Source organism: Rhododendron vialii, chromosome 4a (assembly GCF_030253575.1).
Source record: "Rhododendron vialii isolate Sample 1 chromosome 4a, ASM3025357v1".
NCBI lineage: Eukaryota > Viridiplantae > Streptophyta > Magnoliopsida > Ericales > Ericaceae > Rhododendron > Rhododendron vialii.
In genome coordinates, this window is record NC_080560.1 from 24,613,874 (window position 1) to 24,628,270 (window position 14,397).

The window sequence follows — 14,397 nt, forward strand, 5'->3', positions numbered from 1 at the left end:
ACAGTTTTGTATGGTAGAGACCTGATCAAGTAGAACAACAATGGCTTCAGACCCCCACAAATGGGTGTTGACAACGCCACGAAGGCTGCCGCTGTAGCCAAGGCCGCCGAGATAGCCAAGGTAGCAAAAGCCGCCAAGGCTGCTGCCACCGCCGAACTGGCCGTTAAGGCAGCAGAAGCGGCCAAGGTCACTGCAGCAAACAAAACTGGAGGTGATCAAATGACCCTGGAAGCGTTTGCTCAAATGCAGGAGCAAATAAAAACATTAACCCAAGGGTTACAAACAGCGATGCAGGAAAACGCAGATTTGCGAAAGCAAAACTTCGAGCCAAGCATCCTAAACTTATGACATAGTCGACACGAAGAAGAGGATGACAAGGAAGAAGGCGAATCCAGTGAGAAGGAAAGCCAAAATCGAAGAAAGCATGGCAAACCACCCCTAGAAAAGCCACCCCACGAACAAGAGGCATTGCTCAAGATGCAAGACCAATTGAAGGGCTAATGAAACATATCAAAGCACAAACTCTTGCTACGGTAGACGAGTTGGTGCAAAATATGGATTCACCTTTTACGCCCCGAAGTCATGAGGCTACCTCTTCCAAGGAAGTTTAAGATGCCTCAGTTAAAGACGTTCGATGGCTCCACGCACCCATTGGATCATTTAGAAACGTATAAATCTTTGATGCATCTGTAAACAGTACCGGATGAGGTAATGTGTCAGGCATTCCCAGTTACCCTCAAGGGAAGTGCCCGAGCTTGGTTTAATAAGCTCCCACCGGGAAGCATACGTAGTTTTAAAGAGCTTAACACAAGTTTTGTAAGCTATTTTATTGCTGGCCGACGCTACGGCAAACCAGTAACACATCTCCTAACAATAAAGCAAATAGGAGTCATTAAGGGGTTACACCACAAGGTTCAACAAGGAGGTGGTTTAGATAGATGAAGCTGACGATAACGTGAGCATAACTGCATACATAACTGGACTCTATTAAGGACAATTCCTATACCTCGTGTCTCAGGAACCACCTAAAACTCTGGCAGAGCTTATGCTTAGAGCTCATAAACACATGAATGCAGAGGAAGCTGTCTACGCAAGACGTTCACGTGATAGCTTTGATCCCCAAGCCGGGCCATCATAGGTTGGCGAATTTCCTCCACCAGACAAGAAAAGAAGAGAAGCTACCCGCAAGATGGGAGGCGAACCAAAGAATAAGAAGGTGGACTCAAGATCTTCCCCAAAATGGGGAGGAACTGGAGGCCCTCCCCAAGGCAGGTATAAGCAGTTCACCCCGCTCATAGCTATGGCAGAGCAAATCCTTAGCAACCTACAAGATGACCCAGACCTCAAGTGGCCCAAGAAGTTGAGAACTGATTTTAATAGGAGAATTGAGGACAAATACTGCAGATTCCATAAGGACCATGGTCATAACACGGATGATTGTACTGGCCTAAAGCAGCAAATCGAGGATCTGATTCAAAGAGGGAGACTTCAACATTTTGTAACGAAGAAGTATCAGAAACAATCCAGGAGGGAAGATACAAGCAAGGAAGGTAAAGATGGCATGACGCCCTGGTCAAGTCCCATTGGAGAGATCAAGGTCATCCATGGAGGATTTGCCGGAGGTGGAGAGTCTAGCAATGCTAGGAAAGCTCACCTAAGGAAGCTGAGAGCAGAGAAACATTTGAAAGTCAACACAGTTGGCTGTCTAAGCAAATTTTAGAAAAAGGAGGAAATACTCATTATTTTCTCTAAAGAAGACATCAAGGGAGTTCAGATCCCTCATGATGACCCCTTGGTTATAACCATTGTCGTGGCAAACTACCTCACACGCAGAGTACTGATAGATAGCGGAAGCTCAGCCGACATCCTCTACCTCCACGCGTATGACCAACTAAATGTTGGACAAGAAAGGCTAAGGCCTATGACATCACCACTAGGTGGATTTGCACGTACGCCCGCTTATCCAGCTGGTCAAATAGCCCTACTAATCACCATGGGAGAAGAAGGAAGTTAGATTACACGCATAATAGATTTCATAGTACTCGACTGTCCCTCAGCATACAATGCAATACTGGGTAGAACAACCCTGAATAAAATTGGGGCAATAATCTCCACGTATCACTTGATGATAAAGTTTCTAACACCAAAAGGAATTGGTTGCATAAGGGGAGACTAGAAAGCAGCACGGGAATCTTATGTCACCTCACTCAGAGGAGCTAACACCACAATGAGCATAGAAAGTCTCGATGCACGAGATGAAGAAAGGCTCCAGCATGGAGAACCCGTGGAAGAGCTCGTAGAAGAACCCCTAGAACCAGGACAATAGGGAAGAACAGTAAGGATAGGCACAGGATTGAGCACAGAGGCGCGAGCTGAGTTGCTGCAATTCCTAAAAAAGAACAAAGATGTTTTTGCATAGTCCCATGAGGACATCCTTGGAATTGACCCAAGGGTCATATCCCATAAACTGAACATGGACCCCATAGTTCACCCAGTAAAATAGAAGAAAAGAACGTTCACTCCGAAATGAAACGAAGCTATAGAAGAAAAGAACATTCACTCCGAAATGAAACGAAGCTGTAGCCAAAGAGGTAGAAAAACTAATCCAAGTGGAATCCATCCGCAAAGTCCTCTACCCGGATTGGTTAGCCAACGTGGTCATGGTGAAGAAAACCAATGGCAAATGGAGAATATGTGTAGACTTCACCGACCTTAATAAAGCATGTCCAAAGGATAGCTTTCCCCTGCCAAGGATTGACTCCTTGGTAGATTCTACTGCTGGGCACGAGCTCCTCAGCTTCATGGATGCATTTTCAGGGTATAACCAAATCCAAATGCATGAAGGAGATCAAGAGAAAATCTCGTTCATTATCGACAAGGAATTATATTGCTATAAAGTAATGCCCTTCGGTCTTAAGAACGCGGGAGCAACATATCAAAGGCTAGTCAATAAGATGTTCAAGCAACAGATTGGGCACAATGTAGAAGTATACGTGGATGATATGTTGGTCAAAAGTGCCAAGGCACGAAACCATGTCACAGACTTGGAAGAAACCTTTGAGGTACTCAAGAAATACCAAATGAAACTCAATTCAACAAAATGTGCTTTTAGGATCTCCTCAGGAAAGTTCTTAGGCTTCATGGTATCCCAAAGGGGTATCGAAGCAAATCATGAGAAGATCCAAGCTATACTCAACATGCGCTCACCACAGAGCTTCAATGAGGTCCAAAAGCTAACAGGACAAGTTGCAGCACTAAGCAGGTTTATCTCTTGTGCGACTAACAAATGCCAAACATTCTTCAAAGTTTTGAAAAAAGCTTTTGAATGGATTTCAATAAGTTAATAATGTCAGTCATCCAAAAAACTATGATCAAATTTATTTATGATGTCACTTTCTAAAAAACTGACATAATTATTATTTCTTTTTAATGTCAGTTTCTCCTAAGGTGTGATCTAATATATTTATGATGTCACTTTCTAAAAAACTGACATAATTATTATTTCTTTTTAATGTCAGTTTCTCCTAAAGTGTGATCTAATATATTTATGATGTCACTTTTTAAAAAACTGTCACTTTTTTAAAAACTGACATAATTATTCTTTCATTTTAAGTCAATTTTTGCTTACAAGTGATATTGGAAAACGAAAATTTTGTTTTTAAGGGACGGCGCCAGGAGAGCATGGTACCTCAACCTAATTAATCCTGCCCAAATTAATACCTCAATCTAATTATTCCCGCCCAAAATAAACCCGCGCGATGAAACCTCTTCGCATCCATGATCTCTCTCTCTTTTGACGATCTGGTACTAGCTTGCTCTCACTCTCAAACTCCTTTTCAGAATAGATCACGTTACTTCCGCAAGGCAAGGCTGATATCTTTCGTTGTAGTCGAGGAGGGGTTTGACATCGTGTGGCGGCGGCTGTGATATTTGCCATTGATTGATCTTGGTCACCGGCCACTTGCTCCGCCGTTGTTTTGGTCACCGATTGGCTCGAAATCAAACAGGTATACAGACCCACGCCTTTTGTTTAGACAGTTAACACAACTTTTTGTCTAATTTTTTCATTGTAGGATTTATGGGTGCTATTTACATTGTTTAAAATTTGTTTCAGTGTTGATTGAGTTTTTTTTTCCTGGTAGTGTTGATTGAATTGCTCGCAGAGGTCTCGTCTCGATTGTCAAGATCAATCATCTAGGTGAGTATCCATTCGCATTGCAGGGGTTTGATAATATGCTCGTGTCAATCTATGTTCTGTACAATCATATATGTGAGTATCCGTTCGCATTACCGGTGTTTGATAATATGCTTGTGTCAATCTATACTCTGTAATTGAGCCATAAATTGACACAACAGGCCACTCCATTCTGGTCACTACTCGACACCCCCCAACTTCACACACAAAGGCCGATGTCTCTTTACTGTTTACTAACTGTCATCTATCACAAAAAAAGAAGGTTGTCCTAAGCTTTAACCAGAGCCAACAATTCTATTCAACAGGCATCACGTTTCTTGTGTGTCCATAGAGTGTTTTAGAGTATCCTGGAGCATCCATGTGAGAAAAGTTTCAATATGTAGGACACTTGTAATTTAAGTTTCAGGCACATGTCGAAGAGTGCCCGAAGTGTTGGTGTACAACTAGGGTCTGACACCAATATGAGACCTCCACAAAGGTGTTTGTGCTTCATAGTCCGTAAAGATAAATTGACTGCCAAGAATTTCTACAAGTACTGAAACATATATTTCTAACGCTCAAAATGAATCTACTTGTTACTTAAGGTTGAGATAAGCTAGAGCCAACGAGAAAAGGAATTGGAATATAACAAAATATACAAGCGTAACTCTTAGTTCGAGCCAATAACAATATGCCTCAGGAAAAAGACCACAAGACTTCAAGACTTGTACTCCTAGTGTCTCCGTTGAATTAGGAGGGAGAGCAAACAATTATTTACTCAAAATAAGATGATATTACTCAATTTACCTTCTTCTGTTTCTTTATCCAAATTTATGAAAATTGATGCTTAAATTTATGAAAAGCCTATAACATAATAAGTTAGGGAAACCCATGCACCAACTTCTACGAATGGTACTGGGATCTTGAGGAACCATGTGGGTAAAGCGTATGCCCAAGCAGGAAAAAAGAGAAAGTCCCTTTGCTTGTAGAAGACGGGAAGTTTCATGACAGTCAGTGAAATTTCTGAGTACCCATCGATCATTATCATCACGAGGGTGAAGAACAAGGCACCCATAAAAATCCCTCCGTCGTCTACTGTTTCCTTAGGCATATCAGTTCGTAAAAATACTGTCATCGTTATCAATGTCATAAGAATAAGCTGAAATGAAAGATAACCATTAATCGCCACATCAAAATGTTTAGACAATTCACAACTTTGTGAAAGATTTCACACTTTTGACATGCCACTCACTTGAGTCAACTTGAATGTGTAGATGAAAGAGTTCCTTTTCATGATTAAGTATTCTCTGGACATGCAAGCTTTCAGTAATTCCTTTTCGTCGAATAGAGTTGACGACAGGGAAAGCTTGTACTAATTCCTATCTAGAGTTGAGGACAAAAAGAGTAATGGCCTTTATCAACCCACAAAGTCATGAATTCTTGATTCAAATTTCATGAACGGGGTTGAAGCTGAATGCCCACTAATTAATTTCTCCTTTTCGATTGAACCAAGTTAACCGATTCAACTTTAATTTTTCTGAAGTAGCGATTAGTGAATAACTTTTTTCTGTCTTTGTTGTGTTAGTTGGAAGAGAAATATTCCCGGTGCTCACTGTTATTGAAGAGCTCCATTCGATCCAAATACACTTCTTGGGTAAGCACAACTATTTTTCTTTGTTATTTTTGTCTAACTTGCTATTTGTTTCACAAACCTTTTCAAATGTATTCGTACTTGAGTGGTGACATTGTGTCTTTCAAGACTTGTTCAGAAATATAACATGACTAGTGGATTGGTCATGTCTAAAGACACTCCCTATATTAATTTGCCACCTTATGCCTCTAAAATTTTCTAGTGGATGAGGAAATGGAACAGAACATTTTATAGTGTGCTTGTTTGTGCTCTCATTGGTCTAGATTGTTCCTTTCTTCTCAATAGAGTGTTCGTGATAGTTTGATTTTTAATAACTATTTTCCTAATTGCAGTGGTAGGCTGCACTCTGTGTAAGACCCTTTTCCACTCACTGGAGAGTCTTTTTAGGTGATTAATTTAGCTCTTTTAATAGTGTATGAGTGCTTCAAAAGGTTAAATGAGAGAATTTTCCGTTCCTCATATGAACACATGCTATAATATAGGCTAGTAAATCACCGAAACTTATGGTCGTTATTATCTCTTCTTCCCACTTGTTAATGTTCATGTGGGCGGTTCTTGATGGTACTTGGACGGTGGGTGGCATTTTTGATCAAATTTGAAGAGCTGCATTACATTTGAGATGTCAGATGAGTGGGTCAAGGGGCGTCAAGCCAAGTAATCGTTATTGCATATGTTATGAGCTTATGACTGTAGACTGTAAACAAGAGCACACGAAGCTATAAATCTATAACTGGAGAAGAAAAAATGTGCAGATAGTTCCAAATTGTTCTTATATTCTGTCTGAGAAAAGTTATTCTTGTTAGATCATTATATAACCGTCGCAGAAAAATGTGATTTATTATTTGTATGCCTAGACATTTTGGAAAAGTTCGCTCTGTTTATGATATAAATTTCTAACGTAATTCCTCTTGGATAAGGTTTTTCTTGTTACTAAGGGGATGAAAAATCTACCTAAATGGATAGATCCTGGATGCTCAAGGATCGAAGATCAAAAGACTATGAGAATGGGGTTGAACATTTTTTGAACACTACTGTGATACATGCGAGTGATCCTCAATCCATCTGATGTCCATGTAGGCTGTGTGGGAATTTGAAATGCCAACCTGTTGAAGAGATTAGAAATCATCTATTTTTCATTGGTATCGACCAAAGTTATCTTACATGGATTTGGCATGGAGAAGCGGCTACCGATAGAGCCTTGCCATTTGTAAACACAAAATATATTCCTGATCAAGAAGTTGACACATCGCCCTTACGTGATGCAGCACAAGCTGTAGAAATGGTTGAAGCTGCATACAATCATTGCACCGCTGATCCTAAGGAGTTTAGAAAATTGATCGAAGATGCAGAAAAACCGTTGTTTCCTAGTTGCAAAAAGTACTTGAAATTATCTTGTTTGGTCAGATTGTTTAAATTCAAAGCTAACAATGGGTTGCCTAACAAAGGGTTTTTGTAATTGCTAGAGATAATTGGTGACCTTTTACTAGACAATAATGAGGTACCGCCAACCGTATATGAGGCTACGAAGACCATGACTGTATTGGGAATGGGGTATGAGAAAATACATGCATGTCCTAATGATTGTATACTCTACAGAAAGGAGTTCCAAGATTTAGCTTCATGTCTAACATGTAACACATCAAGATGGAAGTTGAAGAAAAAATCAAATGAACCGAGGATTGGCGTGCCATCGAAAGTTTTATGGTATCTCCCACCTATCCCAAGGTTTCAAAGAATGTTTCAGTCGCCAGAAATAGCAAAGGACTTGACATGGTATGATGATCAAAGAGTTTCTGATGGCCAATTACGTCACCCATCAGACTCTCCATCATGGAAATTAGTCGACCACAAGTGGCCAGATTTTGCTGCAGAGCCTCGAAACCTTCGGCTAGCTCTTTCTGCAGACGGAATAAATTCACATAGTTCCCTTAGTAGTCGCTATAGTTGTTGGCCTGTTGTACTGGTTATCTACAATCTTCCGCCTTGGTTGTGCATGAAGAGAAAATTTATGATGTTATCATTGTTGATATCTGGTTCGGCACAACCTGGTAATGACATTGATGTTTTCCTTGCACCATTGATTGATGACTTGAAAATATTGTGGCAGGTTGGTGTTGAAGCTTATGATGCTTTCCGAAAACAACATTTTACATTGAGGGTCGTACTCTTATGGACAATTAACGATTTTCCTGCGCTTGGGAATTTGAGCGGTTGCATAACGAAGGGATATTATGCATGCCCAATTTGTAGCGAAGGAACAGTTCTCAAAGATTAAAGCGTGGTAGGAAGAACATTTATGCGGGCCATAGAAAATTTCTTCCACGCTACCATCCGTATCGAAGGCAAAAGAAAGCATTTAATGGCGAGCAAGAGTTTCGAGAAGCTCCAAAACCGTTATATGGAGAAGAAGTGTTAAAGAAGGTAGAAGGGATTGAAATTCTTTGGGGGAAGAAAAATAAAAAGAAGTCCTCAAATATTGGTACTAGTTGGAAGAAGAAGTCAATTTTTTTTGAGCTTGAATATTGGAAGTATTTGTATATCCGACACATTTTAGATGTTATGCATATAGAGAAGAATCTGTTGGAGAGCATCATTGGTACACTACTTAATATTCCAGGCAAAACAAAGGATGGAGTTAATTCTCGTCTAGATCTTGTAGATAAGGGCCTATGGGAAGAGTTGGCACCGGTAATTGGAGAGAAGCGAACATACCTACCTCCCGCATGTTATACATTGTCTAGGGAGGAGAAGAAAATATTTTGCACAACATTGTTAGAACTCAAAGTCCCTGATGGGTACTCTTCGAATATTAGAAGTAAGGTCTCGATGCCAGATCTGAAGCTTTATGGTCTCAAGTCACATGACTGTCATGTACTGATGCAACAGTTGCTACCTTTGGCACTACGTTCTGTGTTGCCTAAAGAAGTGAGCTATGCCATCACAAGATTATGTTTCTTTTTCAATGCTATTTGTAGCAAAGTGGTGGATGTGCCGAAATTAGAAAAACTTCAATCAGATCTTGTGATTACATTATGCTTATTTGAAAAGTACTTTCCGCCATCATTCTTTGATATCATGGTTCATTTGACGGTGCATCTTGTTAGAGAAGTACGACTTTGTGGACCTGTTCACTTTCGATGGATGTATCCATTTGAGAGGTACATGAAGGTTTTAAAGGGTTATGTACGTAATCGTAATCATCCGGAGGGTTGCATTGCTGAAAGCTACATTCCAGAAGAAGGTGTTGAGTTTTGCTCTGATTACTAATCTGGGATGGATTCTATTGGGGTTCCTGTGGATAGAAACATGACTTTTGAGGATTCAACAATTGGAAGGCCTTTACCTGGTGGTCGTGTTACTGCCATTGGTCATGAAGAATAGGAGCAAGCTCATCGCTATGTGATAGAAAACACAAATGAAGTTCAACCATACATTGAGTAAGGACATTCCTCTTTTCTTTTTTTTTTTTTCATACAGTTGTATTTAGTTATTGTAGTTTGTGATTTCAAATGATTCCTAATCATTGATAGGGAACATATGGCGTTCTTGAAGGAACATCATCCTCGTCAATCAAAAAGTCAAACGTGGCTACAAATTGAGCACAATAAAACATTTATATATTGGCTCCGTGAAAAGGTAAAATAACCTTTAATATTTGTCAATTCAGTTTTGTATATCATTAACAAACTTATCGTTGACCAACTTGATTAATCATTTAACTGTATGCAAGTTGCTGATGAACTAAATAGCAACAAAAAGCATATTTCAAATACCCTAAAGTGGATAGCACAGGGTCCCCGTTTCGATGTGATCAAATACTCCGGCTACATCATAAATGGTTATCGTTTTCACACAAAAGATCGTGATAATTCACGAGTCACCCAGAATAGTGGTGTTAGCTTGGTGGCAACAGCAATGCAAGTTACTAATAACAAGGATAAGAACCCTGTGTTTGGGGAGGTGAATTTTTATGGAGTTATAACTGAGATATGGTAGCTTGATTATCACACGTTCAATATTCCAATATTTAAGTGCGACTGGGTTGATAACAATAAGGGTATCAAAGTGGATGAGCTTGGTTTTACGCTAGTTGAGCTTGGGAGGATAGGCCACAAATCCGATTGTTTCATTTTGGCTTCTCAAGCCAAGCAAGTTTACTTTGTGGAAGATCAACTTGATTCGAGGTGGTCGATTGTCCTCGAACCTCCTCAGCGTCGATATCCTTTTGATGGGGATGATGAGCTAGATGATTGTTTTGCTGAGAATAATGGAGCTGGCGAAAAATTACCACAAGTTGAACCATTTGATGATGTTACTAATGAGTCTACGTTATCTTGCTTGCGAGGAGATTGTGACGGAACTTGGATTGATAACTAGCTAAAGAATGACAAATTTTTTTGGGCAATTCATCTACATTTTACATTGTGGCTTTATTTATTTGGACTTGGAATTTTAAATGATTGTATTGTTCATTCATTGTTGCTTTATTCATGTACATTGTAAATGTTGGTTTTCCATGTAAGCTAATTTGCTCATTCTTTACAGGGGTAACTACTAACTCAATGTATTATTCACTTATGAGGTCTAATTTTTTTGTAACATTTGATACAGGATGGATTCCTCTAATAACCAAGCTAATAATGAAGAGGATGCACCAGCTTCACCAAGGGATTCACAGGGTAAAAAAAGGAAGGGTAGAGGTTCCACAACTCTACCCGAGATTATAAAATATAAGAGTGTCGGTATACAAATAGTCGTTCAATATGATGAGGAGGGTCAACCAGTAGGGAAAGATCAACCAAAGTTTGTGAGTTATCTTGGAGTTCTGACTCGAACAATGGTCCCGGTAATTCATAAAGATTGGCATCACGTACCAGATGATTTGAAGGACAAATTGTGGAAAACTGTGCAAGTACCTTGACTTGTGCCTCGACTTTTGATATTTCATTTGATTAGTCAACTGATTCACTACTTTTACAACTTATTTTTTAATTTTTCAGGCGGCATTTGATGTGGATTTGAACAGTAAAAAGCAAGTTTTATCTTCGATCTCAGTAAAATGGAGGACATTCAAGCAAACCCTGACGAAGCACATGTGTAGATACAAGTCAGATCCTGAGCTTATTTCAAAACCACCGGGAATCTATTCTTTCCTAGAACAAAATCACTGCGACTCATTTGTCAAAAAGAGAAATTGCAAAGAATTTGAGGTAACTGTGGTCTCACGTCTATTAGAACGATGGAGATGGCTAACTACTTGAATCTTTCTCTATCATTTTGTGTAGGTAAAGACTTATCTTTCTCTTTATTTTTTGAAGGCAGCAAGTAATGTTCAACGAGAGAGCCGGAGTGCCAATAAATGTAACCATAGACTCAACCGAAAGGGTTACGCTAAGTTTCAAGTGGAACTAGTAAGTTTTGGTAGAATTTGTAATCGTACAAAAAAAAATTATGTGATTAATGTTATCTCATAAAAAGTATCTTTATATGACTTTGCTTTGTTAGTTATTAGTCATAGAATCATTTGCCCGTTTATTTGTAGAAACAAGCTGAAGATCTAATCAACCGTGCAAAGCCAATCTCTGATCCAAACTCAGCTCCCAATTCAGGGACTCGTACTAAATCAAAAGCCAAGAAATATAGGAGTGTCATGTGGAAGAAGGCACGTCAGAATAAGAATGGCGAGCATGATGACGAGGAAATTGAGAAGCAAGCGGCGAAAATAGTAATGTTTTTAATAATGCACTTAGCAATTGTAGATGATTTATTTTGATATTGTTCCTTCACATATATTGGTGTGTTATACAGGACAAGATAACCAGACAGGTGGAAGATGGAAGTTTATCTATTGAAGGAGCCAACGATATCCTAACTCTAGCACTGGGTACTCCTGAACATTCCAGGCGACTAAGGGCTGTAGGAGGATTTGTCAAGCCAAGTGCCTACTTTCATGTGCCTAGACGAGGAATCCATTCACGTTGTGAGGAGAACCAGCAAAACCTTGAGGCAACGATTTCAGATTTGCAAGTACAGGTCGATGCACTGAAACAAAACTTACCAAATACACCCCATTCTGACTATGCTGGTTCAAACACCTTCAAAAGTGACAATATGGGTAGTCCACAGCTTCATCCAAGTTCAATGGTAAATAAGGTGGTAACTGACGATAATATGGCGCCTTTTGATCCTATTACAATGGAAAATAGGGTGATAATCGAGGACAACATGCCCCCTAGTCCAGGTCCTCGACAAAAAGTAAAAAAGGTATGGTATTTTAATTTCAAGTGGTAAGTTATTCTTTAGGTTCTCAATGTATTCTTGCTTAGTGTTTGATATTTAATTTGTGCAATTTGTCGTAGAGCAAACAATGTAAATTGGCAGTGGGATCCCGTGAACACATTGTTGCTCATGGTACAATGTATGAGAGAGTTGGACCACACAAAACAATTCATACAGTTTTGCTTGGCCCGGACAATGTACGTGTGTCTGTTGATTTTGTGATTGTCGAGGATGCCCTTCTTCCTATACCCATCCCAGGAGAAGCAGCCACCGTAGGAGAGGCATTGGGGTATCAATTGGCTTGGCCGAAAAAACTTGTATTGGTTGATTACGAGGTAGAACGTCTGTTTTAATAGTTGTACTATTGGTTAATTAAATTAATGAGATATATATTTACTATATTTTGGAAATTTTTTAGTCAGGGAAATCTTGAAATTGCTAGCAATAAGGGAAATCTTGGAATTGTTGGCAATAAGAGAAATCTTGGAATTGCTGGCTGTAAGGTATGATGTTCCTAATGCGAAATCATTTACTACAATTTCGTTAAATTGGGTGGGTTTACATGTTTTTTTTTTTTTTTTTGGGGAACTTTCTATTAGGGAGCCTCAAAAAATCGTGAAGTGGTTGGCAATGAGGTAAATTATCCAATCACAGCTTCATTAATATTCCTTATTTACGGTCTATATTTGTTAACCCTTAACATTTTTGAACTTAGGCTACATCAAAAAATGTTGCTTGTGAAAAAAATTTGGAGTCCATTCAATCGTTCGCTTCACTTGCCAAGCATCTCTTTCCCCTTAAAGCCATAAAAATGAAAGTCGAGAAGGATTTACTTGGCGTGGATGTTGATTATCATCTACAAAAGGTAGACATGGGGTACATATGTGAACTGAAAGAGCTATCCATTCAATGCATTGTGTTGTATATGAGGTAAGACTAGCAAGTTATGTCATGTTAGTAGATATATGTTTACATGTATTATTGCTAACAACTCTATTTGGTCAGCTATCTGTATGAAGTTATGAAGGCCTCAAACATACATAGAAGTTTTCTCTTTGTCAACCCATATCTTACAAGTGTAAAAAATAAGCCCGGTGATGACTCAGATGAAGCATTGCTTGCATGTAGACTAGAGGATGCAAAGTCCGGTGAATTGGTTTTCGCTCCTTGTAATATTGGGTAATTTTGTCTTGGTTTTATATTTGTATTATTTCCACATCCATTTGTGAAATGGCTTAATATGCTTGTACTTTTGATATGATTATATATAGGGCCCACTGGGTGTTGTTAGTCATTGAAGTGTCTACTTCAACTGCATACTATCTTGATTCAATCAACAGTACAGTCCCTTTGAACATTAGAATCGTAATTAGCACGTAAGTATTTTAAATTGTGCAGTATAATTTGACTATTTTTTATTACGTACATTGGTGCTAATTACAAGTATTGATTCCCTTTGTGAAGTGCATTCATAATTTATGAAGGAAACAAGGGAAATATGAGGAGAAGTCTACACTGGAAAGTAGTTCAGGTATTGATGGGGCTCAATTATTGGGGGTGTTGCCAGTGATGTTGCTTACACGCCTCTTCTTCTGAAAATTGTGTACTTGTGTATAGTGCCCAAAACAACTGAAAGATGTAGAATGCGGGTTCTACGTAATGATGTTCATGCGAGACTTGATTAGAGATCGGGGCATCTTGAGCAAAAATAATGTAAGATATATTTTTAGCTTTCTATTTTGCTTTCTATTGCTTTTTTAGACCAACATTTATATGCATAACTCATAATGATGTGTTATGAAGTTCAATGGAAGGAACACATATACGAAAGCTGAAATTGATGAAGTGCGAGTCGAGTGGATAAACTTCGTATGACAAAATATGAGCAGCAATTCTTTTAAGCTACACGGAGTACCCCTTATTACCTGTAAGTTAAATTTCTTCTCTCAAAATGTTTTCAAGCATCATATTCTTGCATTCCTGTTTAGTTGGTGTATCTTGCTATACGCACACTCACACATGAATTGAAAAACATTACACAAATTACTATAGAAGTGCACTCTTATATATAGCATATAGTCTTTGTATCAAGAAGCAGCTTTGAGAATTGGTTGCAAATATGGTACAACATATGATGTGGATTAAAAAGCTTGGTTAATATATTATCTGCCCTACTGAGGGTGTGTGTTTTTTTTTTTGGTAAGTTAAAACTTTATTAAGCAAACAAACCATAATCCCAGGAGAGTGCAGCTCTAACTTACAAACAGAAACAAACCTAGCAAGCTAGGACAGG

The 14,397-nt window shown here is 38.9% G+C and overlaps 4 protein-coding genes across 4 annotated transcripts; 3 read left to right on the top strand and 1 right to left on the bottom strand.

The window, feature by feature from the left end:
* Positions 1-1,189: 1,189 nt before the first annotated feature.
* On the top strand, positions 1,190-2,014 carry LOC131323823 (uncharacterized). Its single transcript, XM_058355663.1, has 2 exons — positions 1,190-1,687; positions 1,775-2,014. The coding sequence occupies exons 1-2, from the start codon at positions 1,190-1,192 to the stop codon at positions 2,012-2,014; spliced, it is 738 nt and encodes a 245-aa protein (XP_058211646.1).
* Positions 2,015-3,787: 1,773 nt separating this feature from the next.
* LOC131323524 (uncharacterized) lies at positions 3,788-14,019 on the top strand. The gene is made up of 17 exons (XM_058355362.1): positions 3,788-4,007; positions 4,115-4,202; positions 5,767-5,828; positions 10,437-10,737; positions 10,826-11,035; positions 11,144-11,236; positions 11,368-11,550; positions 11,634-12,089; positions 12,185-12,439; positions 12,527-12,607; positions 12,704-12,739; positions 12,820-13,034; positions 13,110-13,283; positions 13,376-13,480; positions 13,569-13,635; positions 13,722-13,817; positions 13,908-14,019. The coding sequence occupies exons 4-17, from the start codon at positions 10,438-10,440 to the stop codon at positions 13,977-13,979; spliced, it is 2,343 nt and encodes a 780-aa protein (XP_058211345.1). The 5' UTR covers positions 3,788-4,007; positions 4,115-4,202; positions 5,767-5,828; position 10,437; the 3' UTR covers positions 13,980-14,019.
* On the bottom strand, positions 5,028-6,408 carry LOC131323824 (pleiotropic drug resistance protein 1-like). Its single transcript, XM_058355664.1, has 3 exons — positions 6,391-6,408; positions 5,427-5,546; positions 5,028-5,333 (listed from the first exon to the last, which is right to left on the bottom strand). Exons 1-3 carry the CDS (start codon positions 6,406-6,408, stop codon positions 5,028-5,030), a joined length of 444 nt encoding a protein of 147 aa, XP_058211647.1.
* Positions 7,357-9,092, top strand: LOC131323825 (uncharacterized). Its single transcript, XM_058355665.1, has 2 exons — positions 7,357-7,932; positions 8,076-9,092. The coding sequence occupies exons 1-2, from the start codon at positions 7,357-7,359 to the stop codon at positions 9,090-9,092; spliced, it is 1,593 nt and encodes a 530-aa protein (XP_058211648.1).
* Positions 14,020-14,397: the final 378 nt, after the last annotated feature.